This window comes from Rhamphochromis sp. 'chilingali', assembly GCF_963969265.1.
Source record: "Rhamphochromis sp. 'chilingali' genome assembly, chromosome: 5".
NCBI lineage: Eukaryota > Metazoa > Chordata > Actinopteri > Cichliformes > Cichlidae > Rhamphochromis > Rhamphochromis sp. 'chilingali'.
The window spans coordinates 22,793,869-22,811,668 of record NC_137932.1 but is presented as its reverse complement, the minus strand read 5'-3'; the positions used below and the strand labels follow the sequence as shown (position 1 = coordinate 22,811,668).

The window sequence follows — 17,800 nt, the reverse complement described above, 5'->3', positions numbered from 1 at the left end:
ACAATAAACTGGACTGGTCATGCAACACAGAGCACCTGTATAAAAAAGCCCAAAGCCGACTGTACTTCCTCAGGAGGCTGAGGTCTTTTAACATCTGCAGGAAGCTCCTGAGGATGTTTTACCAGTCAGTGGTTGCTGGAGTACTTTTCTATGCTGTGGTGTGCTGGGGGAGCAGCACAGCAAAGAAGGACTCATCCAGGCTGGAGAAACTGATCAGGAGGGCTAGCTCTGTGGTCGGCATGAAGCTGGACACTCTGGTGACAGTGGCAGAGAAAAGGACATTAAAGAAACTGATGGACATTATGGACAATGCCAGGCATCCTCTGCACATGGCCATTAACAACCAGAAGAGTCTGTTCAGTGACAGGTTGCTTCTCCCAAAGACAAGAACTAACAGACTTAAAAACTCCTTTGTCCCACACGCCATCAGACTGTTTAACTCCTCTCTGGAGGGGAGAGGGAGGGGAAACAGGAGGACAAAGGAGGGGGGAACAACTAAGCTGTAGTGCCTCTTCACCTCACTGTGCAATACCTTTTGTGCAATACTTTTGTAAATAGTCAACGGTGCAATAGACTCAATACTTGAAATGTGCAATTCACTTGTATTTTTATTTTTATTCCTATTTATTCTATTTATCCCCTTCGTATATTTTATTTATATTGTCTCTGTATTTATATATATGTGTGTGTGTATAACTCTGTAACTTCTGTCGGTGCTGTGCTTTTTTGGAAATCGAATTTCCCAGAGGAACCCACCCGAGGGATTAATAAAGTTCTATCTAAATCTAAATCTAAATCTACTACCTGGGCCTTCAGTGGTTCAACAGACACGGCAGTAGTGGAGTTGGCCACTCATGGGCAGATTCACAAAGATGTTAGAGCTAAGTCAGCCAGGCTGAGTGTTAGTGAAGACTGTTCTCTGGTTGTAAACAAGGTCACAGTTGAGGATGCTGGCCGTTACACGTGCAGACAAATCAAATCAGGAAATGAAGTTTCAGAGTTTGATGTCTATCTTTCCGTTATTAACAGTGAGTATTTCATTCATAATTTTTTCAGCTCAAACTGTGCGTGAAACATTAAAATATTCAATACTGTGATTAAACTATTTTTTCTCTCATCTTTTGTCTTCACCAGCGACTCAACATGACAACGGTAACAAAGCCATCTTGAGCTGCTCCTTGTTGGCATATAAACCCTGTACATACACAGTAGAGTGGCTCTACGAGGGTGAAGAGAACATCTATACAGACATGACGATATTACCAGGTTCCTGCTCTTCAGCAGTGACATTTAAATCTCAACTTAATCAGAAGTCAAAGATTTATGAGTCTCTGAAGTGCAATGTGACAGATGAGTCCAGTAACAAAGTGAAGCTGTTTCCCTTCAGCTCTCAGTCGTCAGGTGAGAAAACAAGCTGCTATTACCTCAAAGTAAAGAGTATCATTAAAAAAAGCTTCATCTGTAAATCTTTTTAAGTTTAAACAGCCATTTCAGCCATAATATTCTGCATGTGTTTGCCATTGATTGGGGAAAAGGAACATAAGACACATTTTCATTGTACAGATTTGATTTGGCTGCTGTTTTGTGTTTTCAGGTGAGAATGCAATGACAACAAAAAAATCCACAACAGCAAAAAAGTTAATAGTGACACCAAATCCAGCACCGGAGGCAGAATAATTAAAAAACAGTAATGAAAACAGGATCACTCATGATAATTAGATTTTGCAATAGGCTACATCAGAAGGGAAATACAAAAAAAGTGCTAAAATTGTACTCATCACCACTATGATTTAAAAAAAATAACTATGTGTCAGTAAAAATAAATATTAATCCTTAGATTTTTTAAAAGTAAGTTCAACATGGATTAATTTTCTTTCCAGGTTGGTCATGGGAGCATATTATATTTCCTGCTTTAGTAGCAGTCTTAGTTGCTGCTGTGGTGATGATCACAAGGAAGAAAACTAGAGGTGAGAACAGGACAAATGTAAATCAGCGTTTTAACTGTTAAATTTAATGTGTTTTGCTGACTCATGACATGATGAAGTTCAAGTTATGTGGACAAGTCTTAGATTATTAAATTAGACAACCAGTCTTTACCAGTTTAATCAGTTGAGACAACACCGTTTTCTATAATAACTATAAGAACACAGACTCAGAACTAGAAGCGCAACTCAATTTTTTCCTCTTTGCAGGGAACATGGAAATGGATGGACAGAACAATGTGAGTTTCATCCATTGATCATTCTGATTCTTCAATAAAAAACTGAGTTTTGGTGATTGTCTGTTAAGTTCTCTACACCTGTATGACCCTAGGAAAATAAAAATTTTTAATATAGTGAAAGTAAAACTTTACAGAAAAAGTTGATTTAATGTGGAGAATCTAAAAATGAACAAACCGGGCCTGTAGTTGTCTGTGTCACTTTGTGACTGGTTGAAAAGGAGTGTGTTAATTTCAGTCATATTTCACATGGAAGATGTTGACTTGTCTACAAGCAGTCACCATTTACTCTCTGACATGTAGTGAAACTTTAAAAGTGCGATGGAAACTGCCATCAGAGAGTGTCCACCTTCAAATGAAAAGTTGTGCCTTATAACTATAAAGTACACATTTCAAAAGGTGCAGCTTTTACTTCGACAGAGAACATTCTCTGCTCCCGGTTTGTGTGCTCTTTTCATATTTTTACCACCACTTGCAAGTGTAGTTTGCAAGTGCTAGCTAATTGTTGTCTTCTATCCAAATTGCTCATGGGAGCAGGAACCTACTAGTGACCAAAGCAATTGTAAGAAGGTTTTTGGTGCAGTACTATATACCACTTTATGAAAAACGTCATATTATCCGATGCCAGCAACTCCTAACAACCACTCTCCAACCATTCACGAAATGCATATATTCAAGTTTCAGCAGAATACCTACACTTAATTTTATAAGCTGTGTGCAGGGACCGAGTTTAAACACGGCAGAGACTCACATTCTCTGAACTGTGTCTATGTGCAAAATACTTTAATACTTAAATCAAGGTTTGGATTAATGTGTTAGCAATCATTATGTGATCGTCCTTATGTAGACTGAACCTGAAGATGACATTTCCTTGGCTTCCATCAGCTACACCAAGAACACCAGAGAAGAAGGCACAGTAAGCTTTGTGATGGGTTACAGTGAGGATGTTAATATCAGTTCTGTTATTATTGTTGTTGTTATTATTATTATTGTTTAAGTATTATTAAGTATAGAATTATTTCTTCTTCTAAGCTCTAGGTGGTGATGATAAAGGTGACAGTGTGACCTACAGCTGTGAAAGCCTTCTCGTCTTCTTCTGGAGTTTAATCCTAGCAACGTCTCCTCCACAGTCAACAAATCAAAGAAATAAATCCAGTCATGTTCACTCAACATATTTAAAAATGCTTTGAATGTTGCCTGATTGTTCAGTTACCGATGATCTAGATCTAAATTAAAGGGGCTAGTGTATTATTATGTAGTAAAACAATGATTTTTAACAACCTGACAATTGTCTTTACTTATCTCAGTGTTATATTATGTAATCTTTCTTTAATGCAACTTTTAAAGGATAATTCTGTTTTTTTTCTACACTGAATAATGAAAACACATCCTGCTTTAGTGTTGATAGAGCAAAGCAGTTGCAAATCACCTCCATCATCCATAAAGCCACAGAGCAGAGACTCCCTCTAGAGGTAGAGAATGTGAATATATTGGGTCCTCAGCATTAGGAAATAAAATTATGGCTTTCAATATATTTTTGTGTTATTTACATCTACAACAATAAAAACTAAATAGGTCTCAGAAAAGAAAAAAACATCTTGTTTCATGTTTCTTGTTTGGCATGCTTTGAACATAACCACTATTAAACAATCAAAAAGTAACTGTTTATTTCACTGCTTTGTTGGGTCTCTATCTCCATCTTAGCCATCTCTTCCTTGTTGAGGCGAGGGATTCTGGTTTTGTGGCACAAATATAATGGTGTACAGTAAGAGTTGAGCGAGCACGGGCAGAAATGTTGAGAGCGCGAGCAACACATTGCGAGCGAACGCAAGTGCAAAAACTGAGCGAGAGGGGCTGCTATTGTGTGTGTGTGTGGATAATAGCAAACACTGAAATACATTTTTTGCACGCAGCAATGAATTTTGTTCACTCAAATTTAGCTTTTCTTCGCTCAAAATAAATTTCTCCTGAAAATGCAACACTTGCACCTGCAAATTTTTTTTACGTGCGCTCAATTTTTTTTTTACGTGCGCTCAGAATAGTGACACAAAAACAACGCCATAACAGCCCTGTAACTAGTGGGAAACAGACAAATTCTGCCCCCTGGTGGGAAAAGGTAAAATCTGCATTCCACAATAAAAAGCAAGTGTATAATCACTGGATATTGTACTCTTAGAAGCTTCAATGTCAAAGCATCCTACACTTACAAACCGGGCTAAGATGCAAAACAAAAAAACAAGCAAAAGGAACAAAGTTAAGTTATATGTAAAATAAGGCTGGCAATCAGATTGGCAACCTGTCCAGGTTGGATCTCACCTCTTGCCCTCTGGTAGCTGAGATAGCCTCCAGCAGCACTGTGACCCTGAGAAGGAAGATAATGGATGGCTATAAGTTAGATTTCTACATAATGTTTATTTTAACAAACCATCTGACAGCAACATAAACAGACAAACAGGTCTGTCTCAGTTTAGTGATCATAAGTTTCTAGTGTTTCTCGGGGCCCCTCTCACGGGGGGGGGGGGGGGGGGGGGGGGGGGGGGCTATACCTTCTCCCTCACAGAGAGAATTATGACCTTGTTTTCTGCTTGGCTGTCACCTAAGGATTTACATCCCTGATAAACAGAAGGAGTCTCACTATCTGTTTAACGTCTCCCATTACAATGGCCTCACTGTGTTAACATTCCCCATGCATGCAAACTAGTGACAGGAGTGCTCTTACTATAGTAAAGAGAGAAAGTGATATTACTATAACTAATGTGATTTGATTAAATATGTGATTAATAAATGAGAAAAGAAATCTGCCACCACAACATTCTCTAGTCAAGAAGGTGAAGGTGGAGGGAGAGCTCCAAAAGAAGAGACTAAAGTCACTATCAGGAAGTGACACCTCATAGTGACTAATTTATGTCAGAGGTAAACACCCCTTAAAGCTCCCAGGCCTCTGGTGTGTAGAGAACCTTTTTATTATATTAAACCCTCTTTATTGTAAAGACATTTTTCCTGCTCCAGCTTTGATCCTCGGAACAAAATTCCTAACTTTCCCCGCATTCAAGTTGGCCCCCTGAAGTGTTCTTCTGCTCTGCCTGCCCCCCTCCAGGTCAATTCAGTGCAGTTGAGTTGTATTTATATGGCACCAAATCACAACAACAGTTGCCTCAAAGTGCTTTATATTGCAACGTAAAACCCTTCAAATGCCCTGAACTTCCTAACCCCCAGATCTGTCACCTGCTCCGTCTCCTGGTATTTGACTTGCATTTTTTTTTCTTTTTTTTTTTTTTTTGCCTGTCCCATTTGGTTCTTTAGCCATCAGAATTGTTGTCTGAAGACCAACAAGGATACCCAATGGATTTACTTTGCCAAATGGATTATCGTGGCATTGCCGTATTGGTCCATTTGATCGACCTTTGTTTTTATCATTTATTATTATTTATTATATTTTATTTTCAGATGTTACAGACGGGACAGACATGAGTGAGGGATAGGAAAGGGAGAGAGAAAGAGGAAGGAAAAGAAAAACAGAAGGGGAGAGGGACAGTGAGAAAGGGGGGGAGAAAAAATAAAATCTCCTGGATCACCTGTTGAGAGAAGAAGAATAGAAAACAAGCAAAAAAAAAAAACCAAAGCAACATACTAAACACAACACCATCGCATTAATCTAGCTAAGTGTAAACAGCAGTAAATACTAAATATTCAATGTTGTTGTGCAGCACGCAGGACAGACAGCGCACAATGTGCTTTGAAGTAGCAGCCAAGAAAGGTGTAATTTAAGTCTACGAGCAGTGAACACCCGTGTGCATACCTGTGTGGATCAGCGCGCTTGTATTCCAATGGTTTCCACATGTAATGGTCTGCAAGAGGATGTAGCAAGCCATAGCCCCGTCCCCCAGGGCGTGAAGCAGGCATGGAGTAGATCCAGGCCCCAGACATCCAGAGGCCCCAGAGTGCGAGAGCCCAAGGAGGACCACCGGAGGGGCATCCGTGCCACCCTCATGGGAAGGGCTGAGGATCCCCAGACGAGGCGTCACCCAGTAGCCACCGAGCAGAAGCTAGAGGGGGCTGCACCAGCATGCCCGCCCAGCTGTGCCAGAGTGAACCGAGCCGCAGGCCCAGAGGCCGGAGGCCCGAGGGCCCCCCGCACCCCGGAAGAGGCCTGACCGAGCAACAGGCGCCAGGCCCCGCCAGGTAGCCACCGGGAGTGAGCCGGTACATACCTGAGTGCCCAGCCCCGGACACCAAGAACCACCAATGCACCGACCCCTGAGGGCATCAGTCACCGGCAGGGAGTGTGGTGAGGGGAGATAGGCCTTGGAGGGCCTGGGAGTTCCCAGAGAGGTGGAGTCTAAGACCCGACCTGACATATAGACACAGACAAACAGGCACACACAGACACAAACATGCATTCCCACCCTCATGCACACATATACAAACACTCAGCACTCACCCAACGTAAGGATTGACATAAATGGACATGTACACACAATCACACTCCCCAAACATACTCTATACCCCGGGTCCAGGTACCCTCGCCCCCAGAGGGGGAAACAGAACCCAGACCCAAGAGATGTTACCCTTCCCCCCGGGGTGGAGGCAAGCAGACCGTCCCAGGCTCCGCAGCAGCAGGGAGGCCAATCGGACAGCCAACATCTCCTCCCAGCCCCCCCGCCCCGATGGCTAGCAGAGAACGGGGGTGTGTGAAGACCCCATACCTCCCTCCTCCCGCTCATGTGTAGTGTTGCTGCGTGTTGTTCTAAAGTGCATTTAAAACAAGGGAGAGCATGGTGCTGCTGCCAGAGAGCAGCAGGTGTTAGCATTTGTCTTGCATTTGACCTTATTTGCTTATTGATTTTTATTTTGTCTTGAAGAAATAATTTTTGCAAAAGTTTACTTTCACAACAAAATAAACGGACATAGTATGATGGGAAAATTGTAATTTTATCATGATGTTTATCTCAATAAATGCTCTTGTAGCCACATTCTCAACAAAACACCTATTTTGGTACGCAGAGAAAATGACATCAGACTTCTAAAGAGGTTTCAGACTACTGACACTTGTTCTGATGGCATCATTGTTTTGCATCAATGATATTAGGAGTTACATTTAGGTGGCAGAATAAATGAACTCTTTATGTCAGTTAATATGCATTCTCAAACATCACACTGAAACCTGGTTGTGTTTTTTTTTCTAATAATCACAAAATAAAGAGAAATAAAAGAGAGCTGCATTTCTCATTACACTTATCTCAACTGACAATCTTCACACATTTGACTTCCTATAATCTATTGTTGGCCAAGATGTGACAGAGGAGAATGAAGTCACTAGCAGGAAGTGACACCTCGCAAACCCCACACAGCACAAGTATTTATCTTTAACAAGTCAAATCTTTAGATGCAGTGTCATTAGTGTGTATGAGTACAGAAGAAGCACCATGGTCCTATTCAGATGGATTGAAGTGTTTTTATTCTCTCTACTAATACTTCAGTGTAAAGGTAAGGACACATATTAAAATACAAATATTGCATCAACATGTAATATGACTTTACCTATGAAGGAGTATTATGGCCACATTAAGGAAAAAATATTGATGATTTTGATAAAAAGGAATTTCAAGATTCAAGTCGATAATCGATTTTGGATTTTTTTGAAAAAAAAAAGTCAAAAAGTGGAGATTACGGTTGTTGTTTGAAGACAAACTGCCACGGATGCTATACTCTCTGCAAAAAGCCTTGTTTAGATGAGTTAGTGAAACAAACTGATCAGCTGTCTTGTGATGCAACATAAATACTCTTTATTGAACGAGTCTGTAACCACTGATAACTTTGCATCTATCCACTCCCATCTGTTTCATTTTGTACAAATCCACTCTTCCACATTTGTGTGGTTTTTCCATCTTACAGATTGCAGCTTTCTGCACCATTTTTTCAACGTCCTTATACTTATCGCCACGCAGTGTTTACGTGTTAGAGCTGAGATAACAGAGAAATTATGATGAACTACCTCAACTTGATGTATATAATTGCTCGACGTATTTGATTTACAATATGATTTTTTGGTTAGTGAAAATGTTTTTTCCCCATCTTAAAAATATAAAGTAATAATTTGTCAGTTAAATAATGCACCACCTTTTGGCTACTGTAGCTGTAACATTAATATGTAATTGTAATCATAGATCTGACACACTGGTATGTTTGTATACTTGGGGAGTGTTTATCAAGGCACTACACACATATGGCTAGATGTTTCTGTAAACAGTTCAATAACTTCCCAGTCAGTTATCAGTGCGCACTCCTCTCTCAGGTCTCTGGCTTCACTATATATAAAGAGAGAAACCTCATCAGTTAAATTAGCTCTCCAGTCTGTCCCTCCAGCCTCTTGGCATTGCTCCCTTGACCTCACTGCCTCACTCCTTCTCTGCAGCTGAGCCAGGGACCAAACCTCTGCCACGGTAATATTTAATGTCAGACAGTTTGTTGCATGTATTTATTTAATTGTCTGCATTTTTTTTATTGTTTCAGGCAACAATGTAACAACAACACAGACAGTAACACACACATCAAAAAATACAAGTATTATTGAACCTACATCAGTAAATGGAACAGTAAGGACTTCATCAGGTAGTGCCTGTCTGTTGTTACAGTCAACATTTGGGCAATAAAAGCCGAACTAAAGTTTTTTTTTTAATACATTTATTTTATTTAAGGTGACCACACAACAACACCAATCCCCACAACATCAAAATCAACAAATGCACCTACTGTATCACCATCAAGCCAACCTACATCAACAACTGGAACAACTGAAAGAAATACTTTATCAGGTACTGACTGCATCGCTTGCACCTTTATTAAGCCTAAGGTCTGAACTGTAGACTGTAGACTCGAGCTGTGGCTCCATCATAAAGCTTTTTATTGCTCACAGCATTCAAAGCTCAACATTACCAGTGATTGTGGTTTTAATTTTTCTTTCCAGAAATTTGGAAACGGGTTATCATTGTTCTTGTGGGCATTCTGGTACTAATACTTGCTATAGTCATCAACACATGGAATAAACCTAACGGTGAGTTAGAAAAAAATGACAGCTATAGTTGAAAGTATAATTGAGAACCTTGGATTTGAAATTCTAAACTCAAGTTTGTTTACTTTTATCTTGTATTTTCATCTTTTTTTAGGAAGCAAAACACAGGTGGAAGAAGCGACTAAGGTGGCGAGTGAACGCAGCTGCCAAAAAAATGTATGTAGCTACTTTTAGAAAACTCCCTTATTTAAAGTCCCAAAATGAGAACAGCTTGCACATATTTAAGAGACTGAGTGTAAACCCTGATATGACCCAATCCAGCAGCCAGTCAGAACAAAGTGAACAGACATTATTCTCACAGCTACTGCATTTATTCTTTGAAATGTATTTTTATCCTTTATAAGAATGGATGAAAGACAAATAGGACAAGAAAAACCCCAAAAGGACTGATACCTGTCAAACTGACTCCGCATATGCATTAGTGAGCAGTCTATATGTTGTCTTCACTGTTCAGGCTGATGCTGAAGATGTCTCCTATGTCTCTGTCAGTTTTATCAGGAGGTCCAAGTGTAAAGCCAAGGTAAGGTTCTCAAAAGAATATATTAACATTAAGATCGTGAATTTTAAACTTCTGTCACAGGTCAGAAAAAAATAATTGTGCTCCATCATATTTCATTCCAGGTCTGTAATGATAATGATGAAGATGACACTGTGACTTACAGCACTGTGAAATTTCCTTCCTCTTCTGCTGGCGTTTCCACTGATCCCAGCAACCTCTATTCCACCATCAACAAACAAAAGAAACACGTTCCAGCCTGAAGGTTACATTTTTTTTTATGATTGATTGTTTGCATTATATGATAAATATGTGAAAAACATTTTTACATTTTCCTTTAACTAAAAAAAAAAGAAAGAAAAAAATGACCTGCATTTGATAAGATGACACACATGATCGACACACTGGCTAAAGTTTCCCACCTTTTATTTAAGTTGAGTTGTTGTTAATATCTATCATATGTCAATTATAGTGATCTCTTTGGTATACAATTGTGAAAAAATTTGCTCTTAATGTACAATCATGAATACAAACAGCACCAAGCTTTCGAGGTAGTGAAACAAAGAAACCACTGACACTCCCTCTAGAGGTTGAGGTTAACGTTTTATACTGTGTGCTCATGTACTGTAGGCAAAGTCAATATTTTATATCTCTTTGCCTTTTTAATATTGTTACTTTGTTTTGGAAATGTAACAAAAACTTACTTGTTTAAGTCCAATTGAATTACCTGATCTAACTGTGTCTATGATAAAATATCAATTATTACTCCAACTGTAAGTTTTGTAAGTTTTGCATCTACTAATTAAGATGTTTTTTGTGGAAAAAATAAAATATAATGTAAAAAAATCCCCCCAAAAACATCCCTGCTTTTCCACATTCCATTAAGCTGCTATAACACAAATGAACACCTAACTATCTGCATATAAAACCAGAAAGTATAACATCTATGACTTAGTTTAATTTATACTGATGTTTTAGCTTACAAATAAATAAACACATGATTCACAATGTAACAAAACCTGAGCTGAGGAGAGTAAAAGAACTATTTAGTGAGACTGTTGAAGCAGAGTGCTTCTAGGAAGCCAACAGAAGAGGCAAAACCCTTCAGAGCAATGGTACTGAAGAAGAGCATGGGCAGGCAGTCACAGGTTGGGAATCAGATGGCTGAGGCCTCATCCATCTTAGGAGTAAAAGAATGAGAAGCACTAGCTCTGGTTCAGATGCTGTCACTGGAAAGGTTGTGTCCAGTCACGACTCTGGATCAGAAGCTTGGGAGGTTGATCCAAGCAGGAACTTAAAAGCTAAACATGCAAAGGTTAGCTGTGACTTTGATACTGGAGCAGGCTGATGTAGGAGGCAGGCTGTAACACTGAAACTATGCAAACACCAGCTGACTCTGGAGCATGGGTGGCACGTTTGAGAGCAGTCAGTGGCGATGTTGGGAACAAGGCAACTGGTATGACACTAGCTTTTGGCTAGAAAACCTCTGTACAAAACAACAGTTGCATTGCTTTATCGTGTATCATTGTCTCATGTGCTGTCCTTGATTTAATAAACTCAAATAACTTACCAGCTGGGCGGAAAAAGACTTGTGAAAGAGAAGAGTGGTTTCTGAAGTGAAGACTGGACTCTATTGAGCAGAGCAGTGATAAATCAGCAGCAGTAAAAGCTGTGTGTATTATTGCCACTTCCCCTTCCTGTTATCTCATCACTATTATTAAACCTCTCTTGTTTGTACTAAGCTCTGACATTTCACTGCATACCTGTATATCATTTTACTTTAGATATATTATGATTCTAATTTTTAATTTTAGAATTTTACAAGACACACAGCAACTTTTCTGGTTGTAAGAGAACAATAAAGACTCAGAAACCTAATCTGTGACAATATATGTTAGAAAATGCTTATTGTTTGGGACAGATCTCATAAATAATCATGTAATTTATGTCACGTTAAAGTCATGCATATCTGGTTATTTTCAGAGGGCCTACTTTGGTCATGTACTGCTTAACTGTCCTTCAGACTCATCTGTTCCATACCCAGTGTGGTAAAGTACCATTATGTCACATATACCAAGAGCCTGTTTGCACATGGTCTATAAAAGAAAAGAGTTCATAGATATGTTTGACTTCCTCTGTGCTATTTCAGATCAAGAAATTACTTTACTAAACAGCAAATGACAATTATTAAGTCTGAATTAATGAAGACCAGTGCAGTTTTGAAATTGATTAATCAAATAAACAAAAGCAGGCGCAGATGACCTGTCACATTTTCACCTGTGTCATTGTCCTGTCATGGTGACCCAGTGGTTATGTTTTGATTATTAATATTCTAAAATTTAGAATCAGAATCAGAATCAGAAACTTTATTGTCATTGTCATGAGAACAACGAAATTAAGAATGGTCCCCGATCATTGCATCATCCCTAGCAATATCAAAATATAAATAAAACAATAAAATTCAATAAATAAAATAGATAGAATACTTAAAATACTAATAAGATATAACAGTAAAACATTCACATACATTCCCACACACATGCTTCAGACCGTGCATAGATTAACACAAGAGTGGCGTGATGGACATTTTTTTGTAGTATTCAGATGTGTTATTGCAGTTGGATAACAGCTGTGTTTGAGTCTATTAGTCCTTGCTCTGATTGCCCTGTACCGTCTGCCTGAGGGCAACAGTTCGAACAGGGAGTGGCCAGGATGTGAGGTGTCTTTTATGATGTTTAGTGGATTTTCATGCTTTAGTCTTTTGTATTCTTGGCTCCCTTAGTTATTCTTTAGTATTTTGTGATTTCTAGTCTCTTGGTTTCTGTCTCTGTGCCTCCCGTCTGTTCCATGTGTCGCGTCTAGCCAAGCCCCAGATCCAGCGTCAAGTCTGCCTCTCAGTCTGTGTCTCATGTTTCCTGTTTTATTTTGATAGTTCTTCGTCATGTGTTTAGTGTGTTTGGTTTTGCTTCCTCGCAGTGTTGTGTGTGCATGTGTGTGTGTGTGCGCGCGCGCGCGTGCATTTGAAGGCATTTTTGAGGCTCAAAATGTGGTTTTAGTGTCAGGGTTACAATTAGGTTGCGGTTAGGTTTAGGCTGAGGGTTAGAATTAGGCATTCAGTTTTGATGGTACTAAGATATGAAAATGAGTATGTGTGTGATTAGTCCCAGCTGTTTTTCTTTCCTGGTTCTCATTTCTTTGTTACCCTTTTGTGTATTTGTCCTCTGTCTTGCTCTGTCTGTTGTCGGTTCATACAGTAAATGTACCATTTATTGTATATGTTTTTTTACTGTCATGGTCCTGGGTCGGTGACCCAGCGCTTTTAGTTTGTTATCATTTTCTAGATGATGATTGTTTAAGTTCTGTGTTATATTCGGTCCGCGTCTGTATCTGTCTGTCTATGGTGTCACCCCATCTGTTTGTGAATCTGTCTGTTTAGTTCAATGTCTTGTCTGGTTCCATGTGTCTGAGTTTCCTGTTTTATTGTGAAGGTCCGTGACGTATGTGAGTGTGATCAGTTTACGTTTCCCCTGTCCCGTCAGCCCAGATTCCTCCCAGCTGTGTTGCCCTCCTGTCTCTCATCCCCTGATTACTGGTGTGTGTATTTAAGCCCTGTGTGTTCTCCTGCCTGTTGCCGGTTTGTCTGTATTACTCAGTGTCAGTCTGTGTTTCCACCGTGTCTTCTCCCTGCTGTTCATCGTCATCCTCCTCTGCTCGTTTTCATTCAGGTTTGTGCTCTGTAGTTTAGTTGTTTCCCAGTTTAGTTTAGTTCGAGCCCCGTTTGCTGTTTGTCCACATTCTTTTTGTGTTCAATAAATCACCTTCACTTCTCCATGACTGCCTGCGATTGGATCCTCATTTATTCCACACGGCTTGCCTCGGCAGCTGTGACAGTTACCTCCATTTTAGTCATTCTTTGCTTTTGTTTGTTTTCTTGTTCAGCCAAAATAACTGCTCAGTTTTTGTTAATGTCCACCTCCACCCCCTTTGTCTGCATTTGGATCCGCTCTTGTGGTGGATCATAAATTTGATTAGTTTTGAAGTTGTACATCTCTGTTCCTTACATTTCATGTCATGCCCTTATTAATGTTTTATTTGTTGCTTTGAATGTTTTCGAATAGAATATGCAGTGGGAATATAGAGGGAGATAAGCAGTGAAAGTTTTGCCTGGGTTGATTGTGCGTTGATCCATTGTTAATGCCTCAGGGCTCCAGTAGGTGGGTTCGCGCGCTTCCTCCTTCACTCAATACAGACGAGTGAGAGTGAGAGCTGCGTGCTGCGCCGTTCTTTCACCTCTCCTCACTATTTCCCCTGTTTAAGGTAACTGTCATGCACAAATCTGTATAAATGTGTGTTACTGTTGATTATTACATTGTTATCATTGTTCATTGTAGTGAAAGATGTGAATTGCGGACTATTTTGCTGAGAAGTTCCAGTTAATCTCTGTTGCTGCGTATGCTAGTTTTCGCTATTACTCCGCCATATTGTGTGAAGATTTTTCTGTTACTATCTGTATAAGTTAACTACTGAAAGACATGCAGTACTTAAAGTATTATTTGATTGCTGTGGAAAGTTAGTGACTGTGTCAGCTAACATGTGCGAGTTAAAAATATGTTTTTGTCTAATGCTACAGTTCATGTTATCTAAAGTATTCTCATCAGCTAATGCAGCGAACAATAGTGACTTAGTTTGGATACAGTTGTCCTGAGACTGAGTGCATCCATAAGAATATTGTTTTGGTTGTATTGCTTCTGAAACTCAATACAGACGAGTGAGAGTGAGAGCTGCGTGTCTGTGCCGTTCTTTCACCTCTCCTCACTATTTCCCCTGTTTAAGGGCACAACACTCTCTCATCTCCATGCTGTCTGCCTTAACAGACATGATATTATGAGACATGAAGCTACTGAGAAAGCTGAGACTCCCTCTACAGGTGGAGATGGTGAAAAAGGAAGGACGCTGACATAATGCGAGCATTGCACCATGCCTCTGATACTTAAATAAATATTGCTTTCTCTGTGCAAAGTTTGATCGCTCTAGACATTTTTATGCATTCTCATATACAGTCCCACTAGACTTTAAGTTCACTTTATGCTTAAACACCTTTTAACCAAGGTAGACAGTTATTAATGCACAAATAAATGCATATGATCATCTGACCACAGACAAAAACTGGTGAAGGTAAACAAACCTTCCTGAAGGCCTGCCCATTTTTTAGCAAGATCAACTAAACATTCAGTCCAAACTCTGCTGGAAGTTTTCTTCCTCATAATCAAACAAGTGACCTCAAAAACACATCAGATTCAACTATTTTCTGTCAGAGTTGGGGTGGCTGAAGTCTTAGTGGTGACAATGAAGAAGAGATCAGAGCTCTGCTGCTCTGAGCGGGCTGGTCAGTGATGCTTCTTTGCCACATTAAAATGGTATGAGTAAAAGATTATATTGGATCTCAAGCATTTAATGTTAAGTATTTTTCTCTCAGATGTAATTTATTTTTTATTTTTTTGCATTGACTTTATCCACCCCTTTGTGACTAAAAATAAAATGTTCAAAGACAAACGTGCTGATGAGGAAGTCACACCTTAGTATTCACAGGAAGTACTAACTGTTCTAGTCTGCAAAAGAAGCAAAATTTCAAACTCTGTCATTGATGAGTGTGAAACAAAAAAAGACAAAAACAGGGACAAAGAAACATGATAGTTGAGAGCAGATGAATTAAAATGCCTGTAACTCTGATAGTCATGCTTTTGTTTGCAGATAATTATTCATATAACACCTGTTCAATTTTTTGAACACTGCACATAACTCCCTAAAAATAAAATAATTATGCTGGTTAAATTCATCTTAATGTTTATTGTGTGTTATCAATGCAAAAAGTTGGGAAAACAGAGTTTGCATCTGACCACACATTGCTAGCATGATAATGTTTATTCTTTTAAATGCCATCTTTATCATAAGTATTGGTATTTTCAAAGAACAACCAGTTAGAAATTTTTTAACAAAATCTGAGACACACAGAAACTTGAATTTTAGTTAATTTAAGCTCTTGCAAGGGAGCATTAACAAACACGGAGCTTATTGCTAGTTCTCAAAGGGGAAAACCCTTTAAGTCTATTTTATACAGATATTACATCTTCATATTTGTTTTTTTTTTTCTATATTTGTGCTTTGGAATGTAACCAGATTTCTTCCAGAATTTTCTTGCCAGTCAGCAACTATCTTGGTAACACCACTTGAGTTTGTGTGTTGTAGGCTAACATGCTTACATCCTTATCATATATGTAATAATACTCAAGCTTCGTCTTGTAAATATCACAGTTACCATCAATAATGGTACGTGCAAACACAAAAAACAAATATGGCTCCTCCCTTAGGGGTTTTGTGGTATGTTTATTTATGCTTCACAATGAAAAAACAACTTCTTGCTTCGCAGCCACTGTGGCCATATCCTCACCATTTATTTGGGCAGTTAAATAAACATACTGTGAGAGTCATACGTTTAAATACAATACCAGCCAAATCTGATTAAAGTAAATCAATAATAAATAAGGTAAACAATGTACTTTTAAGACTTATCTCAAAACGTATGTCAAAATTAGTTTAACAACATTAAATCTGAATGTCATGGTCTTACCTGCAATATGTTTAACTCTCCATCATGGCTAATAATGAGACTGAATACAAACAAACAAATAACATGTGAAAACGTTTTTGTATTAATAACTACTATTTGTGCGAGAGGCGGGGTACACCCTGGACAGGTCGCCAGTCTGTCGACTGGGCTAACACACAGAGACAGACAACCATTCACACTCACTTGCACATTTACATCTATGGGCAATTTGGATTAACCGATTAACCTATCCCCACAAGCTGCATTTCTCATTTGTGAACATTTAATCAGTCTAAGTAATTTTGCAAATTCAAAGCAAAAAAGCTTTACTCGTGTGTGTCATATAATGTGTGTTTTTGAATCCACAGCTCAGCAAAAATAAAATGTTGAGGACTTAAAGGCAGCTCTGTTAGTCCATCAGTGTGTGACCAGTGCAAAAGCAGGCGCATTTGTGTTTCTGATGTTTATGTGGTCAAAATTAGAGTCTCACACCTCCAAAGCGTTGCTGCTGTTGTACCCACATTCTCACAGAAATACTTCCCCTTCACTTCTCAGAAAAAAAATGACTTCATAGATACAATGATGCACAGCAGGCCTCAGACTACTAACACATCTTATCTGTGTCGTTATCCAGCTGCTGCAGTGGTGTTTGCTGCAGTATCAACATATTTCATTGTGGGCATCAACACACATTCTTGTTAAAAGCTCAATTATTCATTTTATGAATAAAGAGAGAGGGAGGACAATAACATTTGAAGGCAGTAAAATAAATTAATTCAGAACAAGTGATGAAGAGTAAACCACTGATGAGGAAGTGAGCAGGAAGTTGAAGCTGTGTTCATGTCTGAGACTGTCTCATTTGTGAATGTGAGAGCAGAGAGTAGAGACTGACAGACAGAGAAGTACGATGGCTGCAGTCATGTGGATTCAAATGTCTTCTTTCCTGCTGCTGATGCTTCAGATTACAGGTAAGGAAACACAGAACACACACACACACAATAGTCTGTTCTTCCTTTAACTGAGAGAGACGTGTTTGCTTTGTAACTTTGAGTTTTCTGGACTCTTGGAAAGAAAAGATGAGAAATAAATGATGTAAAATAATCCTTAAACGAACTGTTAATCTAACTGCAGTGTTCATGTTATAGTTTGTCACATTTCACTCTCCTATCCTCAGCAGAAACAACAGGACAGACTTTGTCCTCCTTCAGAGCTGCCAGAGCTGGACATGACATCACTTTGTCTTGTGAAAATGTGATAGATGGTCAACATGACTGCAGCTATACTACCTGGGAATTCACTGATTCAAGACAGACACGATCAGTAGAGCTGGTTGTTCATGGACAGATTAAAGAAAATGTTAAAGCTGAATACACCAGACTGAGTGTTACAGCGAACTGTTCTCTGCTT

General features: G+C 39.1%; 1 protein-coding gene across 3 annotated transcripts; it reads left to right on the top strand.

The window, feature by feature from the left end:
* The first annotated feature begins 7,592 nt into the window (after positions 1-7,592).
* Positions 7,593-10,889, top strand: LOC308397615 (uncharacterized protein). Of its 3 annotated transcripts, XM_080883587.1 has the most exons (7): positions 7,593-7,705; positions 8,732-8,830; positions 8,917-9,033; positions 9,186-9,272; positions 9,385-9,446; positions 9,745-9,810; positions 9,912-10,889. In XM_080883587.1, the coding sequence occupies exons 1-7, from the start codon at positions 7,645-7,647 to the stop codon at positions 10,047-10,049; spliced, it is 630 nt and encodes a 209-aa protein (XP_080739713.1). In that variant the 5' UTR covers positions 7,593-7,644; the 3' UTR covers positions 10,050-10,889. The 3 variants fall into 3 exon arrangements, with proteins under 3 accessions (XP_080739713.1, XP_080739715.1, XP_080739714.1); XM_080883588.1 differs by lacking the exon at positions 8,732-8,830 and having other exon boundaries at positions 7,639-7,705; XM_080883589.1 differs by lacking the exons at positions 8,732-8,830; positions 8,917-9,033 and having other exon boundaries at positions 7,623-7,705.
* Positions 10,890-17,800: the final 6,911 nt, after the last annotated feature.

What these genes read in the sequence shown, in the direction of transcription:
- LOC308397615 (XM_080883587.1), top strand. Translation starts at nt 7,645, where the DNA reads ATGGTCCTATTCAGATGGATTGAAGTGTTTTTATTCTCTCTACTAATA. An exon ending in CACATGGAATAAACCTAACG is followed by an intron (nt 9,273 to 9,384) that starts GTGAGTTAGAAA and finishes ATCTTTTTTTAG; the next exon opens with GAAGCAAAACACAGGTGGAA. An exon ending in GGTCCAAGTGTAAAGCCAAG is followed by an intron (nt 9,811 to 9,911) that starts GTAAGGTTCTCA and finishes ATTTCATTCCAG; the next exon opens with GTCTGTAATGATAATGATGA.